Source organism: Lathamus discolor, chromosome 3, assembly GCF_037157495.1.
Source record: "Lathamus discolor isolate bLatDis1 chromosome 3, bLatDis1.hap1, whole genome shotgun sequence".
Classification (NCBI taxonomy): Eukaryota; Metazoa; Chordata; class Aves; order Psittaciformes; family Psittacidae; genus Lathamus; species Lathamus discolor.
The window spans coordinates 7,297,334-7,324,937 of NC_088886.1; the positions used below are offsets into that span (position 1 = coordinate 7,297,334).

At 43.0% G+C, this 27,604-nt stretch overlaps 1 protein-coding gene across 2 annotated transcripts; it reads right to left on the bottom strand.

The window, feature by feature from the left end:
• Window positions 1–27,306, bottom strand: PODN (podocan). Of its 2 annotated transcripts, none has more exons than XM_065673321.1 (11): window positions 27,129–27,306; window positions 23,452–23,684; window positions 21,577–21,670; window positions 19,913–19,977; window positions 14,321–14,430; window positions 11,927–12,083; window positions 9,888–10,003; window positions 7,267–7,924; window positions 4,475–4,623; window positions 2,469–2,670; window positions 1–1,104 (listed from the first exon to the last, which is right to left on the bottom strand). In XM_065673321.1, exons 2-10 carry the CDS (start codon window positions 23,677–23,679, stop codon window positions 2,502–2,504), a joined length of 1,746 nt encoding a protein of 581 aa, XP_065529393.1. In that variant the 5' UTR covers window positions 23,680–23,684; window positions 27,129–27,306; the 3' UTR covers window positions 1–1,104; window positions 2,469–2,501. The 2 variants fall into 2 exon arrangements, with proteins under 2 accessions (XP_065529393.1, XP_065529392.1); XM_065673320.1 differs by lacking the exon at window positions 27,129–27,306 and adding an exon at window positions 26,126–26,603.
• Window positions 27,307–27,604: the final 298 nt, after the last annotated feature.

Genomic DNA, 27,604 nt, shown 5'->3' on the forward strand with positions numbered 1-27,604 from the left:
TTAGCTGCCTCAGGTGAAGGACACTTTAATCAAAAAAGAAACTTGCTATCCAGGTACCTCTATAGGTCTTCTTTATCTTGGTTTCTTTAATTTCCATGATTCCAACAGGAGCTGAGAATACTGAACACCATAAAACAGGTGAGGCTTCAAAAGTGTATGACAGCAGGTACTGGCTCCAGACTGGAACTAAACAAATTTCTCTTGACACTTAACAGCTTTCTCCTCAGACATTCCACACTCACTTATCCATTTTGGTTTAGTTGTCTCACTTCTGACTCTTAACGTGAATGATCTACAATATGTGAAAGATTCTACCACATACATTAAGCTGCATATTGTTACTCAACCTTCTGGGTATACCTTCAGAGACATTTACACAACTGCCACATGGGCAAACATCATGGGCAAACAACACCAAGACAGAAACTTTACCAGAGCTCTGGAAGGCAGACATACAGATTTTATATATATATTCACAAGAGCAATTGTTTTATCTTAAAATCTTTCTAAAACAGGAATATACTGCAGGCTTTGGCAGTAGAGATAAAATATTATGGGATCCAGCCTTACTTTGTTTTTCTCAACCAAATATACACATTGTTATAACAGAGGAATAGTTGCATCCAGAACTGCTGCTTGATGGCCAAAATGCCTCATATACTGCTCCACACATGAAACTATTGCAAATATCCATCTCTCCTGATCAGTAACAGCGTCTTGGAGGAAAAGAAAAGAAGCATATACATGGTTCATTTAAAATGCAGTGACAAAAACAGCCTTTGAAGGCATGTTTCAAAACAGTCCCATATTGTTATTACAGATGGAAACAGTGAAGGAAGAGAAACAGAAGAAACAAAAGCCAGCTTTTGTGAGTTCCAGAGCAATCCCTTATGATCCTGGGTCTTGTATAAGATGATTTGGAAGCTTTGGAAACGCATTCAGGGTCTCTCCCTGAATAAGGCACTGTAACACATTGTCTTCCATAAGCCTGGCCCAGTGCCACGACAGTTTCTGCGTAATTCATTGCACGTTTTGCTAAGTGTTCTCTGTATATCTGTATAGATATCTACACATAGACATATATGTAATTTTCCATATGCTTTCCTGCAAATCAGAAAAACAAAATCAGTTATATAATGGAATACAGAATTCAGAATATGCTAAACTTAGTACCTGCTGACATGCTACACGTGCCCCAAACTAAACCAGAGATGTACTGATTAAGAAGTTACGTGTACTTGAAATTTGCAGATATGAATTATTTCTTCTCTCACAAAGTTTTCATATAGCCCAGCCAGGAGGTCTAATGTTTGACTTGCCAAGTAACTTCTGCTCTTTTCAGGCCCCATTACCTTTTCAATGTATTAGCTCTATTCCTAGCAATTCCTTGTGTCATTCTCCATGACAAAATGTTTGTTAGGGACAAAATGAAAAACTTAAACCTTTTTTTCTTTCAAGTCATAGAATTTAGACCTCCAAAAGTAGAGAGTAGTGTCTTGAACCTCATCATCTTTGAACACAAAATGCTTAAGAGATGCACTAAGCAGATCCCCATTTTTCTTACAGAAAAGAAATTGGATAGTCTTCAAACATTATTCTCCCTTCATCTTTTCTTCTTCAGTTGAAAAAAGAGATTCTTCTCTTCTAGAGAGACTGAGTGGCTGGCCTGATTGCTTACGGAATACCAAGATCTTCATTTCAGTTACCAGTGCAGACTCAGCAGGAACCACTTGTAACTGCCCAGACGTCTCTCGGTGAATCTGGATTAGGTGAGCCATGAAGACCTCACCAAGACTTATCAAAAAGCAAAAAGCACAGGCTGTTGTGAGAACTGGCTACTCTGGACCAGGCATTAATCCAGCCCTACATACTGTCTCCAAAAGTGACCTGCAGTAGATATCCTTTCCTTAAGAAATATGCCAAGTATAGCATTATCTTCCCACTCCCAAGTGGTCACTGATGTAAGGTCTGCTTGAGATAGAGGTTGCAATCTTAATGCCATGTTTAACAGACACCAATGGGTCTATCTTCTTTTAATCTGTCTAACTTTTTAATTCATTTTCAGCTCACATGGTCTTCTGCATTCAGTAAGCTTCACAGTTGGTTCTATTTTCCTTTTGAACCGGTTGTTTAAAAATACTAAAGACCTTTTCTTTAATTTTTGTTATCAGAATTACTAAATAATGACTTTCATATTTAGCTTTTGTGTCTGTTGTAGCTATAAGCAGAGGTCACTATGAACAGTCCACTGCCTCTGATGAAAACCAGATATATACTGTTTCATTTTACAAAATTACATACTTTCAACCTTTTTGATTCTGCAATTCTCAGCCATGTTTTAGTGGAAGTCTTTGAGTCCAGGGCTCAGACACCCACTTGTTATGTTTCAACCATACTTGTAAATTGGAATTATTTAAACAAAGAGTCTGAGGACTGGGTCCTTGATTTAACTAAACTAGAGTTGTTACCTGCCACATGATGTGATTGTGTGAGCTCATGTTTTATCTCAGTTCTTCTTCCTCTTCCTCATCTTCCATTTCCTCTTCTGAGTCATCCCTATTCTTTGAACTGTTGCTGAATTCAAGGTTCCCTTCAATATCCAGGACTTGTAAGTGCTTTAGGTTTTGGAAGATACTTTCTTTCAGCGCTCCAACAGCAATCTTATTAAACCTTTAAACAAACAAAAGGGCCTTCCTGTTAAAATAAACTCATTTTCATATCCAACACACAAATGTGTAGAGTAGGAGGGAACTGTTCTGCAGTTACTCTAACCCTAGTTACATTCTTACACTGACACACAACAGCACTCTAGGAGTACTGACTCCTCTGCATGGGGAAGGGAAGGGAAAGCAGGTTCTGATTTGCAAGCAGGCAAATGAAATGACTGAACAAAGTTTGCTGACAGCACTTTCTACCATCACAAAGGACCTTTCAGGAAAATATTGGGAAACATTAAGAATCTCTCACTGATTTCAAGTTCACTAACCAAGCTTTCAAAAACCTCCTAATTTTCTCAGCCCTTCTTCCTCCTTCTACAACTGTATTCTGCAAGGAAAAAATTCATAATATTGGAATGCCACCCCCACAAATTCTTTCTCTTGGTATTCTGCTTTCTCCTTCACACAGAGCACAGGCTTCTGCTCCACAGCCCACATTTCAAAGTTTAACTTGATTTTTCATGAGATTCAGTGTCATCCTTTGACAGTTTAATTCTTCTTCCACGAAATTCAAAATACTGGCACAAAGAATCCCTTTAGAAACAAAGCAACATGCAATAATTTTTCATCTGTTATTTGGGTTTCCAAGAACTAATCTGCAATTTAAGAAGCTCTCACCTATACTGTTTGGTCTGTTACTCATGAACAAGCTTCAAATCATATTCTGTCTGATATTCCAGATGTATATTGTTGCTTCACAGTACTGCAGTGATTAATAGCCTCCCATTAAGAAACATAGCTTGGGTGGAGTTGCCTCCTAAATACATCAGCAAAACAGTTTTGCAAATTCCTTTTTTTCTCTTTAGATAGAAATACAGAATGCGGTATGTGGTTTCTGGGTTGCGTCCAAGCATTCACTAAAATCTCATAAATGTGAGCAGCTGAATAGACAGACTGCTCTAATTTACACCAGACTTTGTAATTTTATTTGCTTGGTATGGAATCGTTCATCCAAAAAGGTATGCTTCATAACTCTTCAGCATAGTTTAGCTGCATACAGACAAAATAAGGCCATATTTAGTCTTGTGCAGCAGGCAGCCTAGGTTCTTTGAACACATCCACTGGATCAGCTTTATGAAATGTTCCATAAGGGTTCATAGATTAATTCTAAGCAATATTTTCAGTAATGTTCAATCAGATTAAAACTGTACATATTACTGGAACAGATTCTTGCTTCACTTCTTGTGGTATAGATCTCTACTGTGAGTTTATACTGTATGTAAAAAAGGTCTGTATCTGTCACCTATAAAAACAAAGTTGTCATCCAGCTGACCGAATAGGATAAAAAAGCTTCTAAACTTAGCTACTTAAGTTGTAACTTGCCATTTATTTCTGACAAAGCTGTCAAGGGAACGTGCACAACTCCAAGATTAGTCATTCACACCTCGCTCAAGGGGGATTCTGTCAAAATCCAGGACACAAGAAAAGCTGTAGTGTTACAAGCAGAGTGTAAACTTTGAGATCACAGCTGAACACTGGAGTATGACATGATGTTAAACACTAATTTCCCAGAATTTCTAACATGCCTAATCCATTCTAACAAGCACAGAAAGGACACACTCTCCAAACAGCAAGAGCTTATTACGTGTAGCCATGTCTCTTCTGAGCAGATGAACACAGTTTTGAGCATACATTACTAGAAAACAAAGTTGCTTATTTTGGAAGTTAGGGTTTTAAGTATTTTCCAAACAGTAAGCCATTATAAAGTGGAGGAAGAAGAAAAAACCTTGTGTGTTGAAGTGGAAACTTGACCTTACCTAAGGTAAATCCCCTTTATTTTGGGTGTGGATTCAAAAGCACTCTCTGAAACCGTTGTGATCTTGTTGTTCTGAAGATAGAGATACTCCAGAGATTCTGGCAGGTCTGATGGGATAGCAGTCAGCTGGTTGCCAGCCATGTCTAGTGACTGCAGGAAACAGACAAGGGGTCAAATAAATGGCTGAATTTAAATGTTGGCAGCACTCCAAAAAGAGATCTGGCAACAAATGAGCTTCCAAAGGCTGGCTCTACACACACCCCCTCCTGCTTTGGAAGTTTATCCATTGTTTTATATATATATATATATATACACACACACACACATACATGTAAGTCTCTAAAAATACATCTATGTATATATATGCACTTATAGAAAACTTAGTATGTTAGCACTGCATAAGTGAGATGTTTATGCAAAGCTTATCCAGGATTTGTTGTGTCTAAAAATCATCTGGAAATAGGCTCTGTTTTGCAGATGGCACTTTGGTGACTCTGCTGCAGAACTTCTCTCTTCTGGTGTGGTCCAGCAAATACAAACACTGCGTGTACAAGGGCAATTGCAGATTGTCAGCCATGCAAAAAGGTGCAGTTTGAGTTTGTGGTGGAAAAACTGAAGTGATATTCATTATCACTTATAATTATTATTATCCCAATTTAAACTACCTCTAATTTGCATCAAGGTTAAGTACGGCCATGACAATTCTGCTCTCTTACACTACAATTTAGCACCATGATTTTGCATGAGACATCATGCTGTTTTGTTTAGGAGTCCCAGCATTTTTTCCCCCATGCTTTAGCCCATGCCTGCTTTACATGAATTAAAAGCAGACTGGGTTTCAGATTTACATGAGAAGTCATTGGAAGATGCTGCTGCTGCAAACACTTCCCTAGCTAAGATTAGTGACTAGAGTTACACATGAAAACATCTGCAAATATTCTAACACGGAGGTTGTATGAAAACACCAGGACTAAAGGCCAGGGAATTTTACGCAAGAAAATGGATCAACAAAAGTGTTTTGTTAATCCTGTATTGTGGCATTTTCATTGCACCAAGCTGACACGCTAGTTGCACATTATTCAAAGCTATACTTCTGCAAACGACTGTCATGATTTCAGTGGGTTTATTCCCCACATAATCCTAATGTGGCAAACAATTATGTAAATGTCTGGCTCTGCAACTGCAGATAGTCTTCAGTGATTTCCATGGAAACAGTGTGGACCAAAGCGTATGCTAAGTACATGCACCATCAGGATATTATGTGATGGTTGTTTTCAAATCCACTCCAGTGCACCAGCTCATAAACCAATGGCACATCTAAGCCTTTAACATTAAAAAGATTCATAATATACTATCATAGAAATAAATTACAAGTAGGAATGCTGTTCCAGAAAAAAGCAACAGCCAAAAATGCACCATTAGTCTAATCAGATTTTAAGTATGCGCTGTTATCTTAACCTTATTTAACATGAACAGGGTTTGAGATGGGGTAGGCACAACTGAAAGACCAATGTTTGATACAGCAGCGCTGACACTGACTACCAGGGAGTGACAGTAGAATAAAAGTAACATGAAGCAACTATGAAACAGGCCTTTTGAGAACGAGAGCTTGTCATTCCAACCAACAACCAACGCTGCCTAACAGGTCTCATGACCCATTTTTGTTTGAAGGAAGACCCAACCCAAATGACGGTGCCTGTCAATTCCAACATCTGTGTTTTTCAAAAGCATCATCCTTCCAGGCCAGGCTCCTCTTCATCTTAGATGTATTTGCATGCACACACACATACATACACCCCTATACCCATCAGTGAGGCACCAAACAAATGCAAAAAGTATTATTAAAGCCATGGACCAAATCTGCAGCTGATGCAAGCCAAAAGCTCTATAGATACTACTGCTGCATTGCTGAGTCACATTAACAGAAAAAACAGCTATTGTTTATTCCCAGAAACAACTGAAAGGGAAAAGTTCATACAGATAAATGTTTGCATTATCCGAGAACACACTAGGAGCCAGTGTGACATATGCTCCATGTCCCTTATACCTGATCTGCTCTGAGATGTACAAACTTTGCCTGTACAGTGACCTAACCATATGCACCCTCAGATGGTTGCCATATGACACAGGTAATACTTTTCACTGCAGGAAACAGGCTGTTGCCTAAAAGGCAATGCAGACAAATCCTTCAGGTAGTATAACAACTTTGAGAGGGCACTTTGCACAGCACAAATGTGATTCTCCTGCCTGCCTTATGGTTTGTGTTTAACTTTCTCTAACAATTAAGTAAATTAGAAGGCTGCTGACTGAATCCAGGCCTCCCAGCGGCTATCCAGGTGCCTTAGCCAGCTCAGCTGCTAAATCCTGCAGCTTGGCCTGTCTGACTATAAGCTGATGTGGGGGCTTTGAGAATTAAGAGTGTTTTTGTTTATGCATTCCTTCCTCCTGCTGTCTCTCTTCAGAGCAGATTTTAAATCTTTTGGGAGACAAGCTATTTGAAAGGCCTAGTTTCAGTTTATAATGACAACATTTCACTAAGCTAGAAATATAGGACACCATTAGGGTTCAAAAACAACACTGTTTTTACACTTCCCAGAATTAGCTCCCTGGTCAGCAGTGGGAGGCACTGGCAAAATAGCACATCATTTCTACTCTAGAAACAGAGGGCATAGCATTTACAAGCCCCAAACATGAGGACCAAGCACATCTAGTATTGGTGCCACACAAACTGGCTTAAGCAGACAGATGAGGGCATAAGCATCACTAAAACAATTAGAGAAGGTGTTGTTTTACCTGCAGACTGCTGAGTTCTCTCCATGCTCCTGAATAAATTGAATTTACTTTCAGTTTGTTGTTGCTCAAATATAATTCCCGCAGCTTTGTCATCCCAGACAAAGTCCCTTTTGGGATGATGCTTATCTCATTCTCCTTCAGCTTCAGAATCTGCAAGTTCTTTGGAAAGCCAAAGGGCACTGTGTTGAGGTTGTTTCCAGAGAGATCCAAAGACTTTAGTTGTCTTAGTTTACGGAAAGCCTCCCGATGGATCTGGGGACTTTTGAGCTTATTGTAGCTCAGGTTCAGCTCTTCAAGGAAGTAAGTGGTAGCAAAGTCATTCCTGTTAATCTCAGAGATCTGGTTATGAAGGATCATAAGTGTTTTCACTCGCCGGGGCAGCCCACTGGGAATCCTTTCCAGCATGTTGTTGTACAGGTGAACAGTGTGCAGCTTCTTTAAGCCCTGGAAGGCTAATGGGTGAATACCTCTGGCTTTTAATTTGTTATTGTGGAGGAGAAGATACTCCAGGTTCTTAATTTGGGTCAAGACATCTCTGCCAATCACTTTAATTGCATTCTTCTCCAGGTGAAGGAGGACGATGTTTCGAGGTAAACCACTTGGGATTTGTGAGAGGTTATTGCTGGACAAATCCAGATATTCCAGACTAGACAATTTCCTTGGGAAAGTAGGAAAGAAAACACTCTCCATTTAGATTCTGCAAGGTGAAACGATAACCAACTTCCCCAAAGATTTTACAATCTTTGCTTTAGTCCTTTTACCCAGCACTGCTGCCCTTTTGGGTCTCATGATGTGGCTGATGTAGACAGCAAATCAGGGAGCCATGAGGATTAGGACTAGGTGCTGCCATTGCTCCCCAGCCACACTTGCAAGAGAACCTGCTAGAGTCCACAGACATCCAGACTGCCTCTGGGCTGAGACCTGAGATCAGTTTTGCAGTCTATTGTTCTCTCATTTGACACCACAGATAGCAACATGTGAGCAATTCCAATGCACCAGTACCACAAGAAAGATGCTATGGGAGTGCCATTAGAACACAGAATTTAGCCCTTGGTTTCACAGAAACGTAGCCTGAGCATGAGTCTTTCTGTCACTCTAAAAGTGTATATTAAAGGTCTGCTTTCCAGATGATAAAATATTACTCTTAGGAAAAGCAGAAATGCTCATTTCAGTGGCCTAGGCTAAGATGGTGAACTTCTCCTGACCCTCCAGCATTATGGAAGTGAGTCAGGGCTAGAGCTGCTTTGTGTAAGCTACTGAATCTGGATTCCATGGACTCAGTTGAAGCTAAAATAAATCCCCAGACCAGCCACTTATACCAACTGGATGTGGATCAGTGGTGTTTTATGCCAGGATTGAGGAGCCCTCCCTGTATTCCCTTTTATTTCAAGTCAGTTTCTCGGTTCAAATGAGGCTTTTAATCTGCACATGGCACTACATAACCCACTACAGATGACTAGGAAGTTTTCAGGAAATGCAAGAACTAATGCATTACAGACATCATTACTTACTGGTTACTACACTACTATTCACGACTATCCAAGCATGCTCTGAATGAGCAAATAATACTCTTTGGATCAAGCAGTTCATTGCTGCAAGCTGAAATGTTTTCCCTGCTTGGGTACATCTCAGAAGCTCTATGCTGTGGTGTACAGTCAGTACCACAAGAGCAAGGAGCAAAATCCACCCCTCTGCTGTGACTGGTGTCTTGGCTATAGCCTCTGTACTCTATTTATCAAAATCTTAACAGAAATGGTATGAAAATGGTATGTCCAACATGACCTGGAGGCAGATACAACACAGCTATGGTAAATTGCTAAAGGAGGTCTCTGGCAGTGGGACGTGGAAAAGGAAAGCACAGTTTCATACATTTTCATCCCTGGACATTAGAAAAGTTTACAGAATTTATGGGCAGGACAGATTATGTGACTTGGATGCTCAGGGGGAAGAAGGGCAGAACTCAGTGCAGGCAGAGACACCGTTAACTTGTTGAAGTGCTGAGTCCCAAGCTAAATTTAGGACAGCCCAAGGCTATTTCTGTTGCACTAGCTCGCAGCAAAGCTTTTGCAGCCATCTGGCTATTGAGCAGCACCACTGCACCCCTGCCTACTCCAGCAATCACCTGCTGTCTATCCGTGGCTGCTTTCAAATCATCTTTCCAGAAACACAGAAGTGGCTTTAGCAAAGATGAAGATCTGGGCTTAACTTCCAATGATCTGTCCTTGGAACTGGAAAGTCCCAAGTAACATCACTTTTGACAAGTTTGGAAGACCAGAGACCAGCTTTCAGCACTGTTCTGGGAGGCCTTTTCCCAGAAGGCACTCAGTATCTGGTGTGATTGGGTCTGTGGCAATCAGGGAATGGTGCAGGCTGATGTCCAGTGTTGTGTCTTTTGTATAAAAGTATTCTGCAGCGGGAATTCAAACCACTGACCCAGACCCTTGCTTTTGAATGGCAGCATCTGAATCTAAGACTTTTCATATAGATTTAGCAGAGGAAAGTGTAACATCATTCAGCTTTTAATAAATGTACTTTTTAAGAGATACTTTGTTCAGCAGATGTACTGCTGTACCAGTGGAGGTAGAAGACACATAGGTACAAACTACAGATCTCAGTCTCACCAGAAGGTTTCATTGTCCATTCCTTCATTTGTCAAGTAGTTATTCTGTAAATACAGCTCCCGCAGACCTGTGAGTTCACTGAAGGCTCCTTTGGGAATCTTCTCCAGCTTGTTGTTCTAGAGCCACCAGAAGCACAAAGCACATTATTTGGCATGAAATGACACAAGACATTCAGGTTCTGCTCCACTAGCATCAGGCAATCAGACTTCAAAAGGGCCAGACGTAAGATATTTCAGGGAGCATGATAATTCAGCTTAAGAAATAAATACAAATACTAGACTGAAATATTGCAAGCTGCTTTTATTGATTCCCCATAGAATCTTTGGGTTAAGAAGGTAAAATTTGCCCCTGCCTCCCAGGTAGTTTTATTTTGTATTCATAGCCCTCCCACCTATGTGCAAATGTATAATGTGATCCAGGAAACTACCTCTGGAGTTTGCTCAAGATTTCTGGAATTTTTAAGACAGATTTCACCATAAAGAAGAATTCAGTTGGGAGCTGGGAACCTGCCACCCTCCCAGATATTCCAAAAGGTGCAGTTCCTGCAATGTAGATCCCAAAACAATTACTTCTATTGCCTTAGTGTCACTCTGGAGTAACCAGTGGGCAGACATGAACAAAACAATCCACTTTGAAATTCCATACAGAAACTGTAGGAATTACAAAAGGATATATAAAACACTGCCACTGAATTTGTTCGACTTCCCACAATCCATGTATACACAAAAATACGGTGGACAGACTAACTGGATTCATGTGCCAACTAATATAAAGTGGATGCCATTACGGACAGATTTGGCTGAGTGTCTCAGTGAATAGTGAAAGAAAAAGCAAAGCTCTGCCACATCTAAAGTACACCTTTTGGACACTCTCGGTCCACTACTGGCCATCTCTCATTTCTCCTTGTCCTGTTTTTTTCTCAGTCATAATATCAAGGTAAATGTTACTACTGAGAGGTAGTGCACATGAAAACAAGATGCTCATTTCTCTCTTCAGCTCCTCTGCCCTTAACACAATTGGTGGCAGCAGGGAAGGATATGAGTTCAAAGTCTGAGACCCCTCTGGGAGATAATAATCACCTATAAATGGCAATACAATGCAGGGGACTAGTGACTTCACACTTTGCAGAGAAATTCCAGCAATTTAAAGGATCAGACTGTTTGCCTTTACTTTTCTTCAGGCTGGAGAAGCTTCTTTTCTAGAAGACTTTAATGGGAATTAGCGGTGGAACCTTCGAGGGAAAATAAAGTTGGGAGGCAACACAGAACTGCCTAAGTTCAGGCGCTGATAACAGGCTCCAGTCTACACATGTCCAAGGAGCTGTCAACGCTCGGAGAAGTAGAACCAGGACTCCCCACTGCTACTGCTCTCCCATCATTAACAAGGCTGAGATCTCTAGCACAGACATGATGAAGTGTTTTTATCAAAATCAGATGACACGGAATTAAAAATGCTGGAGACTACTTAATACCACAACTTCTGCTATTGCACTATCGCTGGAGAAGTTGTAGCAGCAAAGCATCACCGATCCAAACTTCTGTGTCATCTGAATCGCCAGTTTGGTAGCAAACAAAAACCACTGATGCTAGGAAACAGTAGTCTGTGTGAAGTGAGTTAGCAAGCAAAGCCAGCACACAGTGGGCAAGCAGCTGTCAGGAAAACAGCATCATCAGTGGCAAACTTAACTGCGAAGCCAACAACTGGATGGCCATAGAGAATGATCTACCTTCTTGCAGTAATATGTATTGATACCATTACATGCAGGGAAGAGGCCAGCAATGCTACCACACAGGCACTGGCAACACATTCCCCCGAAAACAGAAAAGCATTTTGCTCCCTCTGAGCATGTGTTTTGCAAAAAACAAACTGTTGCTTATGAACAAAAAGCAAGGGCATGGGAGACAGCTACTGTTGGGGATATAGCAGACAAGACTTTCAATGGGCCTGGGAATGTTTCCAAGTGCACTGAAATGGCTTGGCTGTACAAACACGGTACTTTGTCACAGTCATAAAAGAATACAAAACCTTGTTGTCATTACCTTTAAGTGTAATTTATATAGTGCTTGAGGGAGATTCTTTGGAACATACTTCAAGAAATTGCTGGACATGATGAGTATCTCCACATTATTAGAGCCATTGAACATATTATCGGGTAACCCAGCATCTGAAAGTTTGTTGTTGTGAAGATACACAGACCTGTTGGAAGGAGAAAACAGATGAAGTTAAACAGTGAGATCTGCGGGGGGGTGGGAGGTGTTTACCATGAGAGGGCTGTTTGAAACCTGTATTTCAATCTTTTCTTCTTTCTTTGAGTTGATTCAATATGGTTTTAAAATATGCCCTTTAATTCAGTAAGGAATACAGATGCAAAACCAAATGGTTGGTCCAAATACTCTCTGAAATTTAGCTCGATTCAAAACCCAAACATGCACATGAATACTAATTTCACATGTAGCTTTATCTTCTTAACAAGAAACTGAGTACAAGTCTGGGATTGTGCAGTGCTTTGAAACAGAGAATGTCAGTGTGGTGGCCTCATGTGAGAGGGTTAAAACTCATATCTGAATAACTGATATGTCCCCAGTTTTAACTTCTGCTTGGAATCAAATCTGGGCAAAATCAACCTGCAGATCTCTTAAGAAAGAGATGTCTCTCACCCCTCCATTCTTTCTGTTCCTATGACAGCTAGAAATACCCCAGGAAACAGTTTCTCTTCTACTCCTAGAACTCAGGAAAAGAATACCGATAGGAAGAGCAGATTTCTCAATCTGGAAGAATTCGGGTTTTGAATGAACCTTTGGGATTGAGAGAAAGAGGGTTTCTTAATTTCCTTTTGCTCCGCTTACTTTTAGCCTTTAATATTCAAGGAAGAGTTTCTCCAATCAGATTCTGAAGAATGGATTCATTCTTTCTTACACAGGTTTTAATTCTGCATAAAGCAATGGACGCCTATGAAGTTATTCCGGCTTTTCTTTGGTTTTAACTGCAAAAGGAATTCATCTGACTTCTTTTTAACAAAAGAAATGACAGGATTTTACTGACTTTGATTACCTCTTCCTTCCCTGTGCTTACCCCAAGATGCAGCAAGCCCCTAAACTTGCGGAGGCAGGTTAAAATTCCAAGAGCACAGTGTTAAAGTGTGCTTTTCTAACTTGATCTTGGATTCTTTACCAGTTGCAGAGAACTTGGCAACATCTTTCTGGAAGGAAGGAAAGGCTCAGTATGGAAACACAATCATGCGATCACACACTCCAGGGAGTTCAGAGCCACACTGAAAATATTGTTCACCCTGCCTGGTCAGCTGTACTTTTAACTCACAAATATTTGCCTTTCCTAAAACCTTGTTTTCCAAATAATCCATCTGAGACCATGAACTCTACTGAGGGCAAATAAACCAACTGGAACAACTGTGTTTGTTAGGGTTTTATATCAGCAATCTTGAAAATCAGTGAGTTATTATTCTGATAAAAAGCAGTGTTGGTATAGGAGAGTGAGCAAGTCACTTCAGAAGAGTGCATGAATTTTAGTACACAACCAAAACACAGCAGCTTCTGCAATTTAGATTAAGAAATAACACACGTATAAATCTAACTTATTTCATGATGAGATATTGCCAGGAATCAGTGAGCAAATCAGCCTTTTCAGCTACCAAGAGCCGACCAGACTAAAGGCCAAGTAAGTTCAGTGTAGATTCAGCTCTCAATGAATTCAGTGGGAATGGAAAGTTCTTCAGTTCATCACAAGACTGAGCTCTAGGAGCTCAACTGGGTCAGCTATTATTAACTGCTTCCCAACTTGGATGCGTACATTGCTACCAACAGAGTCTGAGTTGTCTTTGCAGGATTTAGACGCTGTGGTGTCCTTATGGATTACTCAAAACACCTTTGGAAAAGACCGTATCTCACAGAAGGTCATCTATGTGCATCTGAATTTGAGAGGGGCCAATGTGCTGCACTGGATCCAGCTGAGAAAATCATAACCTGAAACTAGCAGAGAGACCTTTGAAACCACACGTGAGGGTATGAACCACTCTGAAGGTGCGGAAGTGCTTAGCTTTAATATAGTTGAGTACTGCAAAGTGCTGTACTCTCAACCTGATTCCATTTTTAAATGACTTATTATAAAACTAGGGATTTCTAAACAGTTCATCTCCATTTTGAGAAACTCTTTTCAACTCATAACTGACACACAAAGAAAATGGAGACAGTTCAATTTTTATCTATGAAAACTGCTTGGCAGCTAGTAAAAGCCCTTGGAACGTATTTGTTTGAGAGATTATTTGATCTTTCATGCTGAGAATAACAAACAGGCAGCTTCTTTCCAAAAACCATAAGTAGGCAATAACATGGTTTAGCCAGATAGTTCTTATCAGCCACCAACTGCATCCAGGCAGTGGCCGAACACCGTCATTGTTTTACTTCCCGACCCCTTACCTCAGGTTTGGTTTTTGTCCAAAAGTGAGCCCATAGATCTTAGTGAGATAATTGGCTGCAAAGTCTGCACTGATCAAGGTGTTCGGTAGGAATTTTGGAGCCACTGTTAGCTGTAAAAGAAATGTTCAGGAGTATTCCCATTAAATGCAACAAATCTTTTAACCAGTGATTAGACCAGCAACAAAATACTTGCAGATTTATTTTCTCTAAACAGGCAAAAATAAATGAAACTGAATGCAGATTGCATGAATGAAAACAAACTGTCCTCATTCACTAATCTCTCCAGGAAGGAGACAGACTTTTGTTCCAAGGTAAGTGAATGTTTGTTTTGGTTGGAGGAGTCCTCTTTTTGGTGGAAGAAATCAAGAAACTGTTACTCAGAGAGCAAACACTTTGCTTATTATTATTCCTAATTCCTCAGCCTGCTGTGCCAAAACAATCCAACCCACCCCACAGTGGCCTAGTATTTACCCTCTTATCAAAGTATACTGTAGGGGAGGAGTGTCACTTCATATGTCTGTTCCAATATTGTATCTATTTATGATGATGTTTTCAATGGAGGATTCAGGTTCTCAAAGGGCAGGGATGCTTCTGAGCCAAATGATGGAATAAGAAAATGGGACTTCAAAGTAAAGACCTACTGTACAGTGGTACTTTGTTCATTAAACAAGTGATGTATCAGAAACAACATACAGAAAAGTCCTGTCTCCAGAAGCTGACAGTTGACAAGAAGATTCGATGTGTTTGCTCTTGGTCTATTGCTATTTCTATCAGTGATTTTATAAAATAATGCTAAGAACATCTGCATCTGAACAAAAACTGATGGAGTGAAAAATAATGATCAAAAAAGCTCAGTCTTACAGAGCATCTCTATAATACAATAGCTCCGTTCACTGAGTGGCTGCTAACAGCAAACCTAGAAACAAGAATACAGGTGACAATACACAGGCTGGGGGACAGTTTTCTGGGAAGCATAAACCTAAAAGACTTGTGCATCACGATTAAGCCCTTAGGAAACAAATTATTAACACAGTGCTGTAGTTGGCATGATCCTGGAGCACATAGCAGCAGGCAAGTGCCATTACCATGGTTACAGATGTTAAGTATAGTACTAATGAGACCACTCTTAAAGCATTTTATATCCACTCTGAAGGGCTCTGGAGAGAACATCTTTTCTAGGGAGATTCTGAATTCTTTGTCATCTAAAGCTTTGAGATCAGGATGGGAAAATCTGGACAATGGAAGAGATCAAGCATTCTAGCTTGAAGTTCTTTGAATCTGTAAAGCTTCCTCCTCACACCACTGAAGCAGAGCTCAGCCTTTACAGCCAGCAAGGCACAGCAAGGCTCACACAATGAGGAAACCTAGTTTTCAAGTTTTTATTACCATAAAACTGCACTTGGTTGTTAATGATATTGCAAACTGAGAAATACTTAAAAGATGAACAATGTGTGAGAGAACAGACACTTCACTGGAGAACTGCCTAACCCAAGCCTTGAACCACTTACCTAAAGGTTGCCTAGATCTGTCTTCACTCATTTGTCAAGTGCCAATTGAAGGACTATGTCCATGAACTTGCAATTTACTGGACTCATAACACAGTCCTAGTTCTTAAAAGATTAAAGTACATTATTTACTGGTTTTCATTGTTCACCTGTGCCAAAACCTCCATCCTTCAGCTGTGTTAAATGTTTAATGGTCACAAACACAAGAAAGATCTTTCCCACAAACCACGCTCTTATCAGTGTTTCTAGAGAGTATGTAAGCAGTAGCAATAGGCATTTGACATATTGCTACAGGAGCCACAGTCCTGCTCTTGGCTTTGCTGGGAATCTCTCAGCTCCTGATCTGGGAGATACGATTTCAGGGAGGTGGATAAAGGCACTCATCTCTGACTAGGAAGGTCTGGCAGTGCCTCAGAAATAAAACACTACCATGACATAATATTGGGAATTCAGACACAAGAAACCGACTTAATCACTTTCATACTCAGTGGCACATGAAAGCTTTTCTCCATAAACACTGTCTATTAGGTCATAACTTTTATACATAACAAAGGGCATGGCTCAGATATGTGAAATGAGAGCCATCAGAACCACAAGAAAGGGGAAAGAGAGAAGCTTCATCCCAAAAGAGTTTTCACTTGCTCAGGACTTTGCTTTGGCCATTTCAGCACTTAGTCATGAGACTAATTGATCCTCACTGGCTGACTGCTTGAAGGCTTAGTGCTGGATTGCTGCAACTGTTTGCAAAAGTAAAGTGACAATCCATGTTTCTCCAGCTACAGTTGTCTTGCAGCTTTATGGCTGGATCTTCCATTTCATATGGCAGATAAGTGTTTCTCTACTGTTAACTAATGACTTAACCAATGAACTCACAAGGATTATACAAAAGTTACTGCCAGTTTTAGAACAAGTTTTCTTGCTTCTAACAAGCTTTGACAGAAGTAGTGGTCCAAGTGAATCCCAAATCACTCTGGGGATATGGCAAAATGTAAGACCTTCTGTCACCAAAATCATCAGCTTATAGTAAATAATAATGACAGCTCGGGACCTGGTCTACGGTTTGGTGGAAGAGACTTCTGCTATTAACAGGGCTTAGTGTGAATGTTATGTGATAGATCCAAATTATGAGAGTGGGCTGAAAAATTAAAAAGGAAACTACAGAATCCATTCATTCCCATCTTTGTCTTGAAGTACTTGTTACTTGTAAGCCACAGAAGGCTTTTAGTCTGTTCTATTTCTTTTCTCTGACCAAATATGCTAGTTTAACAGCAGACAATTTAGCTACATCCGATGGGATCACAATTGGAGATAAAGCAGCATTAAAATGATCCATAAGACAAGGAGCAAACTACCAGCAAATCCCTGCTCTCCTCCAGACACCACAGTTACTTGATCTGCAGCGTTTCCTGCTGCAGACTGGATGCAGTTTGAAGCCAATCTGGTTTGTCCTGGCTTGGGACTTATAAAGAAATGTGTTATTTTTGTGGGTCCACAGCTTCTCCGTATAACTAGTTCTGACATTCGCTGATGTTTGCATTTTCTTTTGGGATCCTTTTCTCTCTGCAGTAAAGCCAGAAAAACCAAATACATTGTTTTGTCACACAGGGAAAATTGGAGTGCAAAGTTCTGGAATATTAGTCACAGTCTGGCTTGTTCATTTTTGTGGAGTTCTTAACTGCCAAGATTGTTATATGGAAATGGTGCTTGAAAGGGAGAAAAGAACACAATGTTACTGTACTGAGGAATGGGTTCTATTCTCAATCACTCTATACAGAAATCTGTGGAGTGATTCTGGATGTGTCTTGGCCTGACTGAAACCTGAATGTGGGCTCATGTATATAAACAAAACATGAAAAGGTCACAGATTTTAAGAGGATAATAAAACATCTATACAGACATGCGTATAAATACATATTGAGAGAGAGAGACGGAGGGATGGAAGGGTTTTGTAGACAAAAGAACCTCTGTCTGATGTTTTAACTTATATTTCTCTGTGGCATCCCAGTTTCTTCCGTAGCAAATATTTGTGGACAATCACTGGGGATAAAGAAAGCCATAACAGGAACCACCCAGATGGAAGTGTATGTGAGAAGTTATTTCATTTCCTAGGCTTGGCAGGAAAGATATGCTGCTGTGAGGACATCCAACTTGGGTCTTTAATAGAAAAGCACCTAGGATCTTCTCCATTAAAACAGGAATCCAGCTCCTATCACTGCAGCTGAAAGAAGAAATTCACAACTTGCACAGTTCGACTGCATGTGGATATCCCTCCTCTCCATCAAACATAGTAAGAATGGGAGTCAGGGAAAACTGCATAGATTTTTGTCGATCTTGACGGCTAAACTACTGGGATGTGTTTGTTCACAGATTTTTTCAACCAGCCTCCTCTGATGAGATATGAAGCATAAGTAGCAATAGGACAAGGGGCAATGGGTTTAAACTTGAACAGGGGAAGTTCAGGTTGGAAATAAGGAGGAAGTTCTTTACTGTGAGGGTGGCGAGGCACTGCAACAGGTTGCCCAAAGAAGTGGTAAATGCTTCATCCCTGGCAGTGTTCAAGCCCAGGCTGGACAGAGCATTGGGTGACATGGTCTGGTGTGAGGCATCCCTGCCCATGCCAGGGGGGTTGGAACTGGATGATCTTAAGGTCCTTTCCAAGCCAAACCATTCTGTGATTCTATGATTACCCCCCAGTCTATTTGCATACAGGCAGCTACCACATCTGCATGCAGCTGCACAAAAACCTACTGCAGACAGTGGTAATTTATAAATACAGGGGCTCCCTGTACCTCCCTACATACAAGGGAAACCCTTCACCAGTTGCACACATAAATAATTGTTCAAAATACACTGGCACGTGTACCCTCTAATCTTTTAGCATATTGATTGTCTTGACCTTAGATGAACATGCATTAGAACAGGCCGGATGGCCGCACACAAAGAGTTGTGGTCAATGGCTCGATGTCCGGCTGGAGACCGGTAATGAGTGGTGTCCCTCAGGGATATGTGTTAGGACCGGTCTTGTTTAACATCTTCGTTGCTGACATGGACAGTGGGATTGAGTGTGCCCTCAGCAAGTTTGCCGATGACACCAAGCTGTGTGGTCCGGCTGATACGCTGGAGGGAAGGGATGCCATCCAGAGGGACCTCGACACGCTTGTGAGGTGGGCTGATGCCAGCCTTATGAAGTTCAACCAGGACAAGTGCAAGGTCCTACACCTGGGTCGGAGCAATCCCAGGCACAGCTACAGGTTGGGCAAAGAAGAGATTCAGAGCGGCCCTGCAGAGAAGGACTTGGGGGTGCTGGTCGATGAGAAAATGAACATGAGCCAGCTTCAGTGTGCACTCGCAGCCCAGAAAGCAACCGTATCCTGGGCTGCATCAAAAGGAGCGTGACCAGCAGGGCGAAGGAGGTGATCCTGCCCCTCTACTCTGCTCTTGTGAGACCTCACCTGGAGCATTGTGTGCAGTTCTGGTGTCCTCAACATAAAAAGGACATGGAACTGCTGGAACAAGTCCAGAGGAGGCCACGAGGATGATCAGGGGACTGGAGCACCTCCCGTATGAAGACAGGCTGAGGAAGTTGGGGCTGTTCAGCCTGGAGAAGAGAAGGCTGCGTGGGGACCTCATAGCAGCCTTCCAGTATCTGAAGGGGGCCTATAGGGATACTGGGGAGGGACTCTTTGTCAGGGACTGTAGTGACAGGACAAGGGGTAACGGGTTAAAACTTAAACCGGGGAAGTTTAAATTGGCTATAAGGAGGAAATTCTTTCCTGTGAGGGTGGTGAGGCACTGGAATGGGTTGCCCAGGGAGGTTGTGAGTGCTCCATCCCTGGCAGTGTTCAAGGCCAGGTTGGATGAAGCCTTGTGTGGGATGGTTTAGTGTGAAGTGTCCCTGCCCATGGCAGGGGGGTTGGAACTGGATGATCTTGAGGTCCTTTCCAACCCTATTCTATGATTCTATGAACATCACTTTAGCACAACTGTATTTATGTAGCATGTTTTTATTAAAGGAATTGAAGACTTCATTGTTTAACTTTCAGAACCTGGTTAGAAAATAACTACGAAAGCCTTGTGAGCCTCTTACCTTATTGTTTGCCAGGTACAGGTAATTCAGGTTCTCCAGATGCTCAAATGCTTCCTCTGGCAACCCTTAAAAACAGGAATAACTCATCAGAGACATCAGCACCTTCTTGCTTCTCTGACTGAAGATACCAGAGGGCAGCTTCCCCTCTCAGGTATTACGTTTAATGTGAGATTTAAGTATTTTTCATTGCCACTGAAAGACTTATTGTTGTCTCTGCTTTGGTCTTTCAAAATTAAAAACCAGCAAACAAAACACCACCACCAAAAACCCCCACAGACTGTTAATAGTAATGGAAGACCATTAAAATCCTAACTATGGAAGCACTTTAATTTGGTCTGTGGCCAATCCCAGTGGCAAGGGTCAGGTACAGAGCTGTGCTGACTCGCTGTACAGCTGATTATCAGTGCTCACAGCACCATGCTATTGAGAAGTTGGTCATTTGCTCATGGATCAGCCAATCCTTTTTCTTGGAAGGGCATAATCTGAGGTTGTCTAATGATCAGATCTATCTGCTCTATGACCATGATGTTACCAAAGTAAGATAACACCTGCGTGTCATAACCCATCTCTTGTTCTGCTCTGCCACAATCCAGACAGCCATGCAGGAACCCCCTCAGAGAGCTGATCAAACTTGGAGCTTATCACCCCCAATAATGATTAATTTTCAGCTAAATCACTCCACCTCCAGCTAATCACACAAGCACAATTGCTGTCACAATGGGAAGGCTGCAAATAACATTTTCACCTGGCACTTAGATAATCGTAAGTCAAAGGTGAAGCTATTTCCCACGTTAAAACACACTGGAAACTCAGGGCTGCACTGAAGCTTGGGAAAGAAACACCAAGCCCCAAAGGTAATAATGTCAAAGTCTGAATCTATTAAGCACAGCCTTCCTTGCGCTACATATGAGTGCCGTGTTTTGGGTCCATGCATAACACTTCCACACTGTCAGTAAAGGCTGTTCTCTGTTATTGGAATAAGGGTAGCAACAGCATTCGGAGTAACTGGGTGACACATAAGTTAACAATAATTATATCTTTTGTATTGCATACCCTCTTAATATTTATTCCAATTCCTCCATTTCTTTTGCTTTCCTTACTAACCCCTTGGCGAATTTCTCCAATAAGCCTATGACTTAGCAAGCAAAGCCTCCCAACACAAATCAAAATGGTTTTGTAAGGGTAGAAGTTGCCTTATTTGCAATATATATTACTTGTATTTACACCAATTCAACAACTGAACTGGACTAAACTGCACTGACTGACTAGCCTGAACCAAACAAGTGGATTAAGAAACAAGGTCAGTCACAAGGAAATCATTCAGCATGTAGACATTTCTGGGTCTCCAGTGCGCTCCATTGATGTGCCTGTGGGACCAGAGGGAGTTTCCTGGATGAGAAGACCTCACGCTGCAGTACACAGTGCTGCTGCCAGGTCTTCTGCACTGGTTCAGTAAGGCTGCATTCTTATACACTGAGTATTATGTTTCAGATGATAAAGTGCCTCCATGACCTGTGTGATGGCCAAAGGAGTGAGGCTTATAGCTAACTACTCCAACCAAGTTAATCCATCACTCTCTGGCTTTCCTTATCAGCTGTCACTGGCCTCATTGCATAAGCTGGTGTTGTGGAGGCTCTGTCCACTTTGTGGCTCTGCTGGCTTACCTTTTGAAGTTAGCCTGTTGTTTTGCAAATTGAGAGTTTCTAGCCTGTAAAGCCGAGCAAGCTCTTCTGGAAAGATTTCTTCTATCTGGTTATTCTAAGAAAATGGAGAGTATTAATCACCAGCAAAGTAATCCAAGAAGGATCCCAACAAACCCAGACTGTGAACTCCAGTGAAATGTGGAACCCACCGTGTCAAATCACTGTCAAGACTTCACTCCACAGTGAGCCAAACTCAGATGTCAAAACCAAGACATCCAAACCCAGCAGCATTTGAAGGCCTGAACCAAGCTTTGTAGCTCGTGCTCATCACCAGAAACATCCGGCTTATGCACTGGTAGCACACAAAGAGTGTGACTGTGCCGGGCAAGGCCTGAAATCCATCTGCACAGCCAAACCTCATAGCTGCAGCAGAGCATTTGCTACAAGGTTGGCACCATGGATTTCCAAGTTTATTACTTCTGTTATTTATGTGTTGTTTTAAAAACAACTGTTCATGGGCAAGGAGAGCCAAACTGGGCTCACTTTTGCTGGTTGACTGCCATCAGAATTTTATTAACATGCTGACTAACATTTTTGACCATTAATGACCGATTCTAGTGTTTCAGCATCTAAGGGACCAGTTAAGAACCCACCATGCACGAAGCCAAGCCAATACACAGAAAGTGACAGCTGCTGCTCCAAAAAGCTTCGTTGCTTTTGGCAGCAGAGGCAGGAGCCATGGCTAGCACACGCCTGGGACAGATCTGCTGAGGAAGGTGCCAGCTAACATTGCAGCTATGCTGCACTTAGATGGAAAGCTCTGAACAAAATCTGCATTCCACCCATTGAATAGAATTGGCAAATAGGGGCAATAAACAAAAAGCAGTTGGTTAAGGGCCAAAGAGGTATTGGAAAGACTGGAAGTGCTGCCACTGCCCAGAGGGAGAAGAACACCCATAGGGCTGCCATGCTGTGGCCCCGCTCAGACCCTTGGGTCTCAGAGCACAGGCATGGACAGGACACCTGCCCAAACGCTGGTCACAGTGATCATTTAACTAACGACAGAGCATGGAAACCTGCTGAAAGGACAGACTGCTGCTTCTACCTGAAATCCCACATCCACACATGACCTTATCCTGACAAGCCATGGCGTCTCTGCAGCGGAACCATTGCTGCAGGATGGCATTAGTCACAGAATCACAGAATCACAGAATCCCAAGGGTTGGAAGGGACCTAAAAAGATCATCTAGTCCAACCCCCCTGCAAGAGCAGGGTAACCTACAGTACATCACACAGGAACTTGTCCAGGTCTCCCAGCCGCAGGCAGCACAGCACCAAGCAATGCCGTGTGGTGACACACGGCTTCAGCCAGGCTGGAGAGGGCTTGGAGCACCCTGCTCTAGTGGAAGTGGTCCCTGCCCATGGCAGGGGGTTGGAACTGGATGGGCTTTAAGGTCCCTTCCAACCCAAAGCAGTCTGTGACTGTGTTGCACCCGCTCCTTGCCAAGTCTGTATGCAGGGTCTGTCTCTGGACTGGTGCATGGCGTTCACAACATTTCAACCAGCACGTAGTGCCGACAGAAAAATTCTCAGTAATGAAGTGATTTAGCCCATCCTTTTCAAAGGCACATCACCAGGAACAGTAAGTATTAGTCTGACCGCTCTTTTTGTGGAGCTGAGAGAGAGGCAGGAGAAAATGCTCCTATCTTGTTTCCTCCCTTGACCTGTGGGGAGAGCACTACTGCCGACAGCCACGTGCATGTCAAGCACAAGTGCTGCGCCTGCTGCACCTCCTGCCTCCCACTCGAAGCCGAGGAGCTGCTGGAGGAAGCGGAAGGACCCGGGTTCGGGTGAAGGCGAGCACTTGGGCCGCGGCCCGGGGCTCGGCTCGCTCACCTGCAGGGAGAGGTGGTTGGTGAGCTCGGGCAGCAGCAGCGGGAACTCCTTCAGGTCGATGCCGCCGCAGTCCACGACGCCCTCCTGGGTGCAGCCGCAGTCGCGGGGACAGGCTGGGGCCGGGCCGGGCAGACGCCGCTCGGGGAAGTCGTTGCGGGCGGGCGGGCGGGCGGCGGCGGCGCAGCCCAGCGCCAGCAGCGCCAGCAGCGCCCGGCCCCCGGCCGGCATCGCCCCTGCAAGCGACACGGAGCGGCGGGGTCAGCCCCGCAGGGACGGCGGCACCGAGGGCCCCGGGAGCCCGGGGTCCCGCTCCCCGGGTGCTGCCGCGTAGACGAGGCCGTCAGTGACACGGTCAGTGGTGGCCTTGGCAGTCCAGGTTGGACCTGATGCTGTTAAAGGTCTTCTCCAACCTCCTTGATTCTATGAGTCTCTCAAGGTGATTTGGGGGCCTGGCAGCATCCCCTGCACCATCCCTGACTCCCCGGGTCATTTACTGCTTTTTTATATTGAGAAACACCCAATGATGCCAGCGGTTCATAGAGGAGGTTGGGCAGTGTTACTGCAATGTAACTCGTGCTGTTCCTCGCGGTTGCGCACGGGGAAGGAACTCTCCTTGCGAATGTAAACAAGGTGCGCTGGAAACGGAGTGGCCGTGCTGCCCCTCAGGGGGCTGCTTCACATGCCTCAAACAATAACGAAACCTCATGGCTACCGAAAACAAAATGGGCTTCCTATTGATTTTGGACAGCGCAGATCTGAACCTTAGAGGCCTGGCTGATGCTCAGCTTTTATCTTTCTGGCAGCAGGTTAAAATAACTCAAACACAAGTTGAATATCTACAGGACCGGCCAGCTGGCCCCAGTCCAGCCGCCTCGGCCTCTGCTGTTGCCCTTCTCAGGTTTCATACTTAAGGATTTGCAGTAAGGGCTGGTAATGGCTTGTCTTAGGTCCTTTAGCTATTCTGCACAGGAGGATTGGACAGGCATGAGAGAGTCTTATCTTTGAAGGTGAAAAAGCACAATGGATTCATGACCTTACTATGGAGTAAGTACTCCGCTCACCTCTGCCAGCCCAGGCTCCTTCTTTGCATCAGAAACAAGAACCTGCCAGAGCCAGACTGCAGTATCAGAACTAACACGTCTCCATTCACATCCACAGGGCTTTGCTGCTTTGCACCAGCTGCAGCTGTGCAAGGACTGTGGGTGCTTGGGAAGCACTGGAGAGCCCCTGCTCTCTGTCACAGTCATGAACATCTTAAATAACTTCTTTAAACACTGCCTTATACTTGAAGAAATGGGAGAAGGTGGCACTACAGGACAGAGCATCCTGATTCATGGCTGGCTTTGCCTTGCTCCTGGTTATTTGCTATCAGCCTGCTGGGTGATTTTAAGCATTTAACACTGCTTGCTTGATCCCTCCTCCCCCTGCTCCACTATTCCACAGCCTCCATATCTGTAAAAGCTGAATATAATGAAATTAATCTCCTTTATAAAACATTCCAGAGATTAGATGGTGTTCCTTATATGGCAGCTAGATACTAATATTGAGATCAAGATTGGCCATGTGAGTATGCCAACAGTGGATTAGTAAAATCCTTACTATTCGGTGACCTAATCTCAGAAACCTTAGAGGAAACAATCTCAGAAAGTATGATATATCACATTTCTAACAGAGTATTTTTTATACATACCAGCTTACCCTGACAGATACTTACAAACGAAACTAAAGACCCCTTTTTACATGCAGGTCACAACCAACCCTTCCCACAAACAATACCAACGCTGTTCCCACAGCACAGTTACCTCATGGTTGGTATTCGGCTCCATAGATTTTCAACAATCTGACTTTTCCACACATAGAGGTGAAAAGATGTTAAAAAATTAACATGAAATACTGTGTCTGTGGCACAGTAAGATTTCTGAGGCAATCTCACCCCGCTGTCATCAATATGCATGCTTCTGCTACAATGCCTTTGAAGTGCATGCTGCTCTGGTGCCACAGGGAGACACTCTGGATGCAGAAACATCTGCTTGCATCTGGAGTGCAGGCAGTAAGGTCAGGCACAATTCTGATTTTCTTTTAGTTCAAAGAAAGCCTGAAGTAACTCCCTCCATTTCAGCTCATTCCCATGGGCCTGATCCAAAGCCTTATTTAAGAAGCCTCACTAAAGGTGTAGCTCAAAACCCACCTGAATGAAAGAATCAGCCCTCTTCCCTTGCTGTCAGTGGGGTTTGGGTCAGGTCCTTCCACCCAAGGATAGAAGCTGCACTGAAACCAGCTCAGAGGTTGCATCTTTCTGAGTCTAGATAGAACCACTACTGATTCCTGGACTTTGCTGCCACACTGCACCAGAGGCAGAGTGCTACAAAAGGCACTGTCTCAAGAAGCAAGCTGAAGTTTCAGGAGTTACTGTATGCTTTCAGTGATCACAGTGACCTCAATAAACAACAAAATCGTGCCCAAAGTATCTCATCTCTGTACTATTCTCCAAGCATATTCTCTCAGGACACACACAGAGATGCAAAACCATCCTCTCCTCCAAGATCAACTGGTTAAGTGAGTGTTTAACTTACACTGAATATCCTTTCTAAAAGCTGCAGCTGAAAGGCAGGCTGCTGGGTGTTGTCCGACAATACAGCTTGTAAAAGAACAAATAAAGGGCTACAAAACTCACCTTTGCTGTCAGAAATCAGATGAATGGAGAAGAACATTTCTCTTGCCCTCACAGGCTCCCGCGGCTCATGCCATGTCAGTTACATGCGCTGAGCTCAGAGCGAGTCTCCCCTTTCCAAGCCAGATCCTTTCCAGATGTGAGCAGCAGAATTAAGAGAGAGTAACAGGCAACCCTCTACCAACGAGAGTTTCCTGCACTTCCCAACGAATTTGGAGAGGAATTTTCCAAAGTCACCATATGGGAAAATGTGAGTAGGAAAGAGGAAGCAGCTATACTCTGAATATAAAGACTTGGGGAAGAAACAATCTCCCATTGCTTTTTGTCAACACAGTTTGTAAGATCAAGGAGAGATGCCAGAAGAAAGCATGCTGGAATTGACAGCAGAGCAGCACAGACGGCATGTGCTTTAGCACTGCCTTGCAGGATACCAGAGCTGCACTCTCTGTTACTAGATGCTTAATTTTAGCCATATTCAACACAAAATCTGAATTCCAGGTGGGAATGTCCTCCCATTCCCTGGGGGTCTGGTCCAAATTAGCCAGGAACAGACAGATCAGCAGTTTTTCCTGCATTTCATCTCCCTCCCCTTTAACTCCCCCTAGTTCTCAACCCACCAACTGATCTTTAGGGACCAGAGATACGCTGAAACTACAAATGTCTTAGAGGCAAAGTCCCCCAGTTTGACATAACACCCACATCTACCCAATCTCTTTATCTTCTAAGCCCCATATTACAGCACTAAACATCAAAACAACCCTCCACTACACATACATACATACACACACACCAGCCCTGGTCATGTTTAGCCCAGAAGCCTCACATTTCTTATTTCTCCCTTTTTGGCACGAAAGAAGAGAGGAACATGCTGTTATAACACAGTATGCTCCAAGTGCAGCAATACTTCCAAGAAAGCAACACAGCTTTTTATCACCAACAGCAGAGTTGCTGTTTTAAATCTAAAGCCACCTGCTTTGTGCCTGCCCCGCAGCGCCCCATACAGTACCTCCAGAAGACAGGCAGAGGATCTGTCCTCACCAGGAACACGACCTCCTTGCTGAATTCCAAATAAAGGGACACTGATTCTTTCCTCTCGACTCCAGCTGAACTGAGTCGAAAGCAATCAAGTTATTTCCTCCCTCTCTTCGTCCAGGCTCATATCAACTGGAACTGATCCCCTTCTGTGCCACGTGGAAGTTTTAAAAGTTGCTGTGGGAAGTATGTTTTTACTAAAACAAAAATAATAACTGAGCAAAGCTGCCTGCTTTCTCTTTGTGATTCAGAGACCCAGGATGCATTTCCCTGCTCCCATTTCTATACTAGAGTCCATGCTACAACATTTACAGTGTTTTCAGAGAGAAGAAAAACTGTGTGCTGATGTTGGGGGACCACCCCTCTGTACCCCGGTCTGCAGACAGAGAGAAGGAAGAGCAGGGTCATTACCTGGTTTGCTACTGATGTCAGAGCAGCCCACAGGAGAGG

Excerpts from the sequence above, each read along its gene's own strand:
- PODN (XM_065673320.1), bottom strand. The coding sequence starts at position 26,162 with ATGTTCTTCTCCATTCATCTGATTTCTGACAGCAAAG. Across the intron at positions 14,431-19,912 it reads TGTACCTGGCAAACAATAAG|CTAACAGTGGCTCCAAAATT; the intron begins GTAAGAGGCTCA and ends TTTCTTTTACAG. Across the intron at positions 7,925-9,887 it reads ATGGACAATGAAACCTTCTG|GAAATTGTCTAGTCTGGAAT; the intron begins GTGAGACTGAGA and ends TACTTTCCCAAG.